At 34.0% G+C, this 10,290-nt stretch overlaps 1 protein-coding gene across 1 annotated transcript; it reads left to right on the top strand.

Moving 5' to 3' along the window:
- Positions 1-8,844: 8,844 nt before the first annotated feature.
- On the top strand, positions 8,845-9,713 carry LOC110933583. The gene is made up of 2 exons (XM_022176798.1): positions 8,845-8,933; positions 9,101-9,713. The coding sequence occupies exons 1-2, from the start codon at positions 8,845-8,847 to the stop codon at positions 9,711-9,713; spliced, it is 702 nt and encodes a 233-aa protein (XP_022032490.1).
- The last annotated feature ends 577 nt before the right edge of the window (positions 9,714-10,290 follow it).

The following is a 10,290-nucleotide window of genomic DNA, read 5'->3' as shown; positions in this document are numbered from 1 at the left end:
GAAGAGTTCAAAGGGGTTAATTTTTGTAAAAATTGTTTACAAGTTGTAAACACTAAATATTTTCAAGAAAATGATCTTTAAAGAAATAAATACGCTTCGGAAGGTAACTAAGTCCACTAAAAGCTTTACCAAGTTACTACGCGTTTTCGAAATATATCAAGTTCATGATTAGTGTGTAACTCATATATTTTTTGCTCTTGGGATGTAAAATTGTTCAAGGATTGATTGTTGATTAATTTCGAAAAGAAAATGATATACTTAATAGCATGGACACCTCCGATTTTAGGTGAAACTCTGGCGAAATTTTCTAAAAATTTCAACACTTAGAAAATATTTTTCCAAACAAGTGTTACAAGTATATTTTATAATTTGTGTTTCAAAATAAACTTCGCCAAAGGTTTTGTTACAAAATACAAAGTATCGGAGGTTGACCTTTACAAGAAAAATGGATAAATATATATTTAGAATATATATTTTATACTAGAACACTTGTGTGGATACTTGTTTATTTTGTGAAATAGTTATATTATTTTAGGGTAAAATAATATAACTTAACAAAATACCTTGACATTAGAATTGTGTGGTATGTGTGGTATGTGATAGAAGTAATGAGTAGATAAACCGTACGTAGGATACGTGTTATGCATGCACAAGAAATTGATTGTTATCTGTACTTTATTAGGACGTGCTTCATTATTAGAGTAACTAATCTAACCGAGCAAACCAAGGTGAGTTTACACACTTTCTAAGGCATGGGATTCCCGGTGGTTGGGAATGGGTTAAAGAATTTAAAACGGAACCTACATATCCTCCTTGGGTAGGATATGTACCGCCATCCTCCATGGGTAGGATGCCAATATAAATCCTGTGTATTCTCCTTGGGTAGGACAACAACCTTAAAACTTACTAGACAAAACTCTATCATTAAGTCCCTCATTTTATATCGACTTAATCGCCGAGGCCAATGGCGAGCGGGTCATTAGTTAATAGCGCTATTAGGTTTAACAAACCTCACACCGTCCCAGTCGGACGGGCGTGTACTAATGGACTATGGCAAAATGTCAATGATGATAGACATTGACGTAGGGCACAACTATTGTTCGTCAGTTGTCGATATCTTAACGGTCTAGTGATTTACATGGGGAAGCCCCCACTGATTATGGATATGGTTTGGGTAATAAAGAAGGAACTGGTTAATCATACTTTCATCTATGGGGTAACCCCCACGGAAAATAAGCCAACGAAAGACAAACCACGTTTTCGCAAACAACTTAAAACTGAACAACCAATCGTGAAGTCACTCAACTTTGTTGTTGACTCGTTGTTACATGCCTTACAGGTCGCTAGACGCTTATGGAGCTTGCATGAGGAGGAGGTCGTTGTGGGATGCAGACTGTTATGTCCCGTACTTAATAATTAAACTTTATAAACTTATGGAACTTATGTTTTGGGGTCTTTAAACTTATGAACTATGAAGTTATGTTTTAGCTTTACGTATTATGCTTCCGCTGTTAACTTAAAGTCGGTTTACTTTCTTTTGGTCACCAATCGTATTGTGGTTGGTTTTATTTACTTAATTGTGTTGCTCAATATGATTGTTGGCTTGATCCTGGTCATGTCACGCCTCCAAGCAGTGATACTCCGCATGGTGGATTTTGGGGGTGTGACAGTTAGAGGCGGGGAGCAAACTGGCAAAAAAACCGAAACATCTGGGAGTAAAATGGCTATTTTTAAAGGTTTGGAGCAAAACCGTTAAAGTGACCAAGCCACAGGGAGCAAAACGGAAGTTTACTCTTAGAGTTATTTATTAAGGTGGATAATGACCCTTATTAATTTACTTATTATATTATTTATCATGGTTGAGATAGCAAGAAAATTGCCACATGACATTATGACATTTTGATAAAATCCTTATTTTGAGAGAATGTCAAGTAGCATTAAGGGGACTCTTTTATTAATATTAGATTACATCAGATAGATGTTTGGATAATAGATATAGATCAAAATAAGACTAATCGAACTATCATGTTATAAGACTTTAGATATGGATAAAAATAAAACTATCTTGGCTTAGTAATGTGTAAGATTAATTTGTTTTAAATTACATTAGATAGATATTTGAATAATGGATATCCATTAAAATAAAAGTAATGGGCCAGATATATTATAAGATTTTAAACATTGATAAAAATAAAATTATTTGGCCAAATAAATGGTAAGATTACATTTTTACAAAGATAGTTTTATCTTTTCACATTTTAAAATATACATAATTTAAAACAAAAAAAACTTAGGCCTCAAAAAGCGGGCCTCGCTCGCCCACCCTAGGCCGTCCATATATTAATGATTATTCTTTTTAAATCCTGGATTTAATAATATTTATTTTTAAACATCAAACTTATGTATAACTAGCATTAAGTAGCCCCGCGTTGCGGCAGGGGCGAGCACTAATGCCACACTATTGTCAGCGACCACCGACACTGAAGTTGCGGTGTGTTAATGCGAAAAAATTAAACCGAAACGTAAAACATAGAATAAAATAACTAAGTTGATCTAGGACTCGCGCGTTACGATGAACTCGCGTCTATTTTTTCCCGTTTGACAGGTTAATCGTAATCTATATATAATATATATCATTATTACTATACAAACCATAATGCATACATTACAACAACCATTGCATCAATATGTTGCAAATTATATTTATACAAGATTTTGGCTAAATTAATTAGATTATTATAAATAATAATAATTTACAAATAAAACAACACAACTTTGAATGGATTAAACTGATTGAATATGGTAAGATAATGAAACCATTATTTGATTAGGATACAACCACTTAAGGGACAATTTACAACCATACATGCATACAAAACATATTGAATTTGGTAAGGTAATGAAACCATTATTTGATTAAGGTACAACCACTTAAGCACAATTTACAACCAAACATACGTACAAATGTTCCAAATTAATAGTATATAAATTTATAAATAATGTACAAATAACCAAAGAAATGGTACAACTAAAAATAGCATAAACCACCAAATTAATAGTATATAAATTTATAAATAATGTACAAATAACCAAAGAAATGGTACAACTATAAAATAGCATAAACTATAAATAAAACCACACTTACAACACAACATTGCACTAACATGTTGCAAAATAATAGTATATAAATAAACAAAAAGCTACAACCTTCTAAACTAAGGGTACAACTAATTAAAGCATGAAACACTAACTAAGCTAAATGTACAAAACTATATACCTAGAAATGTTACAAAATTGTATTATATGAAGCATTTAACTCTTATATAAATAACAATTATTTGAATTTCTTTAAAAGATGGTTGTAAAATGTGATCTTTGTTAATTAACTATACAAGTTAAAAAGTGAAATGTACAAACATATCATACACTTTTGATCTTAATACCCGGAACCAGAACCGATCATACCCGATTAATACCCGAAACCGAACAAGAACCGGAACCGGAACCGATGATACCCGGCCATACCCGATACATGATTCTAATATCTTCTTTTAAATTTATGTTAGTGCATTTATTTTATTTTTCTTACATTATACAATGCATTCTTAATAATAATAAACAAAAAATACGAGAAAATAGAGTAATAAAAACGCAATAGAGTACTAATAAATATGAAACTATAAAACTAAAAAAACTCAGAAATAGGGTATAAAAACTTGAAAATAGGGCATTTTAATAATCGGTATGGTTTTTTGGTCAAATAACTGGTACTAGAACCGAACTGGTTATAGCAATAACAGGTTTCAACCCTTAAAACGAGAAACTGAAACCAGTTCCACAACCAGAACCGATTATTAAAAATACCCGGTTTGTGCACCTCTACCTAAGAGCAACCTTTTACTGGGCCGTTCAACCCATAAGACTCTAGCCCAGTATCGCGTTTTTAGACTTGGAACTTGGAAGGCAATTGTTGTATGTTTATATTTTTTTATTAATTATAAAAAAAGAAGAATAAAAACTAAGAAAAAACCCTTCACAATTTTACCATGGCAGTGGTGGACTCATGGTGTAACCACGGCGTCAACTGCCCTCATTGATTTTTTAGTGTAAAATTTATATGCTAAAATCTCGATCGGCCCCACGTAAATTTAGGTTAAGTCCTCCATTCGCCTGTTGTGAAAAAAATCTCAGGTTCGCCACTGGATATGAATTTTATAAAGACGTGACACGAAGTTTAAGCATGTTGCTACAAATTATCTTTGGTGTGAGTTTAGAGGCGTTTTCAACGGTGGAGAGTAGTGATAATGATGACTGGTGCGTTCCATCTAAGCTACACAATGGAACAACTGTTAGCCTTTCTACCCCCATTAATCATGTGTTTTATGCAGCGAAATGTTATTAAGCAAGGCAATTCTTGCTCACGCTCAATCAAGTGCTTTTAATTCCGGAGTTGCTTGATCGATGGATAATGGGAACTTGAGACATGTCGCTTAAAAGCTAAATGGGGTATGTTAGAAAGTGGAGATGGTGACTTTTCGAGCATAGGAGTTTGGATGGGAGTCCGGCCATTGTGGTCTGACCAAAAGTGGATGTTTGATGTTGGCCGCAAAGCTGTTGTGTTTTCTTGATTGGAGTAGGCCTGGATAACCTTTGAATAGCGAAATCACTTTCATATTAAAGTTAGTTTGGTGGTACTCCAAAATTACTTGATCAGATAAGACATAAATTTGCTGTGGAAATCATACCAGAATTCGTTAATTAACCATCACAACATTTCTTAAAACATCATAACAACCGACTACTATCACTTACACTGGACGACGTGAGGCATGAAAAGGAGGCCTAGAATGACCATAGTGAGGTTGAATAGAATAAGGCTAGAATACAGCTTAACAGTTATGTAGCTATGAAAAGAGCTAGAGAAGCCAATAAATGTTGAGCTTGCTTTTCCATTAATTTCTTTGTGGGCTTTTCTTCTTGTCCCCTTTTTTATGTTCATGTTAATGTTACTCCTTTCAAGGTGAAAGAGCGAGCTATGGGAGGTAGAAGCGTTTACAAAGAAAGCATGCATATTATATAGAGGCCGGTTAACGTACAAAATGGCTTAATGTACATTGCGTACGCGAGGTATTATTAACATGTGAAATTGGTAACTAACATGCGACTTTCATTTTTCTCTCTCACATGCGATTTCATTTCTTCCTACACATGTGATTTTGGGTTTATTTTTAACATGTGACTTCACTTTCTTCTTATACACATGTGACTTCAAGGTTTTTAGTAACATGCGATTTTCAATTTTTCGTAACATAAGGTGCAATTTTGCCGTCGTGTACGCCACTGACGATGCTTGACCCGAATGACCGGGGGGGGGGGCGGGTCGAAAACCTATATACCAAAAAAATTCTATAGAACCAAGGAGTCGAAAACGTATATACCCAAAAATTTCTATACGAAAACTATATATATAACACTACTAAGCGAAAAGTTCGGGGGGTCAGGCGCCCCTCCCCGTCCCTTCTATACTTCGCCACTTGCTTACACAATGTACGTTAAGGCATATTGTACGATATACTTTTTCATATTATATAATACTTGTTAGTGAGCTGTTTTGCATGCTATCTTATCATTCATTCAGCATTTAAAAACATGAACAAAATCTCAGTATGTAAAATCAGAATTCTTTATAGATTAAAGTTATTATTTTGTTAGTCTCTGCAAGAAATCATTTGTGTGTAATATTGATGTAGCAAATTTTGTTTACATTTTTTTTCAAGTGGATGTAACATATCCTTTTCCTCCTGCTTTGGTACAAGTTAGCTTGATTAAGAAGACTTGTTGCTCAATCAAATATAGGGCAATGCTTAATTTATTCTATTGATATGTTTGTACTTGGTTGAGTTGGAAACATGACTGCACTGAGCTATACTTTTGTGAACAAGATGCACCTACTTCTTTTCTTAACTAGATAGTTGATCAGGGAGGCTTTAAAGAATGATGTAGCTGTGCTAAATAGAATTGGGTCATTGAAGGTTATCTTTTATTTGTTTGTATACTTTGGAAAAATATATAATTGACACATTGTCTGTAGACAATATTTACCATAGACAATGTATGATTTGCATGTCAATATTCTATTGTAGAATTGTTGATGTATATGAATATTTATATATTTTCATTTTTTTATGTTTGCTTATAATAATCTATTCAACAAGAATGAAGTTTCTTTATAAACATTAGAAGGGTATTAATACAAGAATACAATCTAAAGGTATGGAAACAAAATATACAAATCCGGAATTACAATCTATATGCAATCATATCTAAATGATACAACACTCAGTGAGAGAATTATGGACGGTGATTGATCTGATTTGATTGATCAAGAATGAAAATCAAGTGTATCGTTAATATGCCCTTGCGGCCAATCTTGGATTAATGATGATGGTGTCGTGGGCGTAGTAGCGGTTTACTTAGGACATCCACTAATTGATCATCGCTAGCAATGTGAGTGACTTGTATGGTATCATGATTCACTTTATCGCAAACAAAGTGAAAATCCAATGTGAGGTGCTTCATGCGATAATGGAACACGTTTCCTGCATAGTGTATAACACTTAAGTTGCCACAACAAATGGCAGGAGTAAGTTCAAACATTATGGAGATGACCCTTCATACTTTTATAGTTATTAAGCCAATGACGCGAAATTCGGCCTCTTTTGATGAACGCGCAAGCATACTTTGTCACTTAGACTATCTCCAATGCTAAGGGTGCCCTTAGGCGCCCTTAGCTGCCTACTCAGCTCCCACATCATATCCTTAAAAGTCCTTAAAAATCCTTAAAAATCATAATGTTATCTCCATACAAATATCCTTACATATCCTTACATATTCCACATCATTACCTATTTTTTTATTTAAACTTAATTATCTAAATTATTAAAATGTAAATGTATTATAATTAATTGATTATACAATCAATATACGTAAATAAATAATATTTAAAATAAAAAGTAAACAATATTTAAGACAACACACACATATATATATATATATATATATATATATATATCTTTTATAGATATATCTTTACATATCATTACATTTTCCACATCATCACCCATTTTTTCTTTAAGTTTACTTACTTAAATTATTGAAGTGGATTTAACTAATTAAATTATTAGATAATTAATATAAGTAATATCAAAAATAAAAAGTAAATAAAAACATAAATACATGAATTAATGGTCATTGAATATGAAATCTGTTCAAAAAAATTCTCTTGTTTTAGAAGTTTAAGTTTTAAAGGTTGGTAACCTCTTAATGGTAAATAAATGTATGTCTTTATATAAGAAGTTAGTAAAATGTTGGAAAGAAAAAGTATAAAATAAAAAAATTAGCACATTAACCAAAAAAATGAAGCCCTTAAAGAAGGATTTTTCTTTTGGATATACCAAAATCAAATGTTCTCCAATGGGCCCTTAAACAAGGATTTATTCCATGTCATCTTGGATGGGATTATCGATCTCCCATTGGAGATAGTCTTAGAACTCCATGCAACGAGATTAGAACCAAGATAAACTATATAACTAGCAGTGCTATGATAATTTTCTGTGTAATCTGTCTAATCTTCTTCAATGAAAGTGTGTAACTGTAGTGGGAAGTTTTGTTTTAGAAGCAAACCATGGCGAACCAACCCAAAGAGATACTACAATAGGCGCATAAGGGCAGCCTAGTGAAGGGTGGTAGGAGCATGCATGAACTCTGATAGTTTGTTAACTAGAAAGGCAACATCTTGGCGACAGAGGGAGATGCATCAGAGAGTTATAACAAGTGTTTCGGTGAATCTAGGGAGGTGCCGTCAAGTGTGGTAAGAGGTTCAAATCATGTGATCGAGATGGTTGCCGGTTTACAATCAATCATCTTGACTCTAGTGATAATATCAAGGATGTATTTTTTTGAGATAGAAAAAGACTATGGAGGTAAGGAGGAACTTTGACACCCAAAAGTAGGCGAGGGTGTCAAGATCCTGTAAAGAGAAATGTTTGGCAAGAGAGGTGAGGAAGTTATTCAGTGTATAGGGGTTAGGACCAGTGATGATAATTTTGTCACACAGACAAGCCATTGAGATCATTGGTGATGTGATGTAAAGTGTCGCTATCAAAGAGCTAGTTGGTGTCATATTTGTTTGTTGGAACCCATGAGATGCGCATGTAGGCTTTTATGTGAAGGGCCACATGCAAGTTATGGGATAACAATTTGGGGATAAAATTTCCTGAAGGCATGGCAATTGGTTACAGAATGAGCCTTATATTAGACAAAATATTAGTCTTAAGCTAGATCTTATTATAAGTTTAATATCGATATAATATAGGTTATATTATGTTTCTTCTTATTATTTTTTATATCCTAAGTTAGGGTAGTTATCTTAAACCCTTCGTGTATATATGTAAACGATGTATGTATCATTCGGATTCACCAATTCAATCAAGAACAATATCAAACATTCTGTTAACTTACTCGAATTCATTCCAATAAAGTGGTATCAGAGCCACCGATCCGCAATCAATTTCAATTTCAAAGATTTACAAAACATCATCATCAGACATCAAAACATGACTTCAAATGGTGGAATTCAAACCCAGATTCCAAAATTACTGGGACAAAATTACTACCATTGGCACATACAGATGAAAGTCTTACTGGAAGCGCAAGACTTATGGACAATTGTGGAGGAAGGTTATACAAAAATTGCATCCGGGGCACCAGAGAATGAATAGAATGTTTACAAGGAGAAAGTCAAAAGGGACAAGAAGGCACTGCATATTATGTTTCAGGCAGTGAATGAAACGGTGTTTGAACGCATTGCAACATGCAAAACATCCAAAGACGCATGGGAAGTTCTACACAAAGCCTACAGGGGTGAGAATAGGGTAAAAACGGTAAGGCTTCAAACCCTAAGATGTGAATTCGATAGTTTAAGAATGAAAGAAACTGAGACCATTGAAGATTATGTCAATCGCACTACAATAATAGTCAATCAATTACGCATGAATGAAGAATGACTAGAAGAACAACGTGTAATTGAAAAAATTCTCAGAAGTCTAACTAGGAAGTATGAATCGGTTGTAGTGGCTATTGAAGAATCAAAAGATTTAAATGCAATCTCCACCAAGGAGTTGCTAGGCATTCTTCAATCGCATGACTTAAGGTTAAAACAGTATGATGATGCATCAGTAGAACAGGCTTTCCAAGTTCAAGGAAATAGATATGATAAATCCAGACAATTTAGGATCGATAATTCTGGAAGGGGACGAGGGAAAGGAAAAGGTAAGTTCAACAGTATGATCCGATGTTATAATTGCCAAAGGTTAGGGCATACGGCAAGGTTTTGCAACAAGCGAGAAGACGACGATTGGTCAAACAATGTTCTGATGCATAAAGATGATGCAGAAGACGAAACCGATGACACTATGTTCAAGATTTTTAATATGGAAGAAGTAGTTAAGAACGACTGCTGGTACCTGGATAGTGGGTGCAGTAATCATATGACGGGTAACAGGAGTTTATTCATAAATCTAAATGGATCAGAAAGACGGGAAGTTCGAACCGGAGACGACAAACGATTAGAAGTCTTAGGCTATGGAGATGCTAATGTCAGAATTAAAGGACATGAGAAACGAATCCAAATGTATTTTATGTGGCTGGATTAAAACACAATCTATTAAGTGTCGGACAATTAGTACAAAAGGGCTATGATGTGAGGTTTAATGATAAAGGATGCATTATTAATGATTCATCCGGTTGTTGCATTGGAACTATAAAGATGACAGGGAACAAAATGTTCCCGTTGAATCTGAAACATGATATAATTCCTAGAGTATGTAACATGACGACACAAGACGCTTCAACCTTATGGCATCGAAGATATGGACACTTGAATTTTGAAACCTTGCATGACATGGGAAGGACCGAGACAACAAGTGGGCTGCCAAAGATTGCTAAATCACAGCATATTTGTGAAGGATGTATTTTCGGCAAACATGCTAGAAAACCATTCTCGAAGAAGGCAACATGGCGAGCAAGTAAACCTTTACAACTTATTCATTCCGATATATGTGGACCCATGAGAACACAATCCATTGGAGGTTGCAAGTATTTTATTACGTTCATAGATGATTTCTCGAGAAAGACGTAAGTATATTTCTTGAAGTTCAAATCTGAAGCATTAAGTTATTTCAAGAACTTCAAACAACTAGTAGAAAACCAAGTGGATAACAAAATAAAAGG

Source organism: Helianthus annuus, chromosome 4, assembly GCF_002127325.2.
Source record: "Helianthus annuus cultivar XRQ/B chromosome 4, HanXRQr2.0-SUNRISE, whole genome shotgun sequence".
NCBI classification, from domain to species: Eukaryota; Viridiplantae; Streptophyta; class Magnoliopsida; order Asterales; family Asteraceae; genus Helianthus; species Helianthus annuus.
Note: the sequence above shows the minus strand (reverse complement) of the source record. Positions and strands in the feature narration are given on the sequence as shown.

Bases quoted from the DNA above. Each gene is read 5' to 3' on its own strand.
- LOC110933583 (XM_022176798.1), top strand. From the start codon at position 8,845: ATGAAACGGTGTTTGAACGCATTGCAACATGCAAAACATCCAAAGACG. The intron at 8,934-9,100 runs GTAAAAACGGTA...AAAAATTCTCAG, and splicing joins CCTACAGGGGTGAGAATAGG to AAGTCTAACTAGGAAGTATG.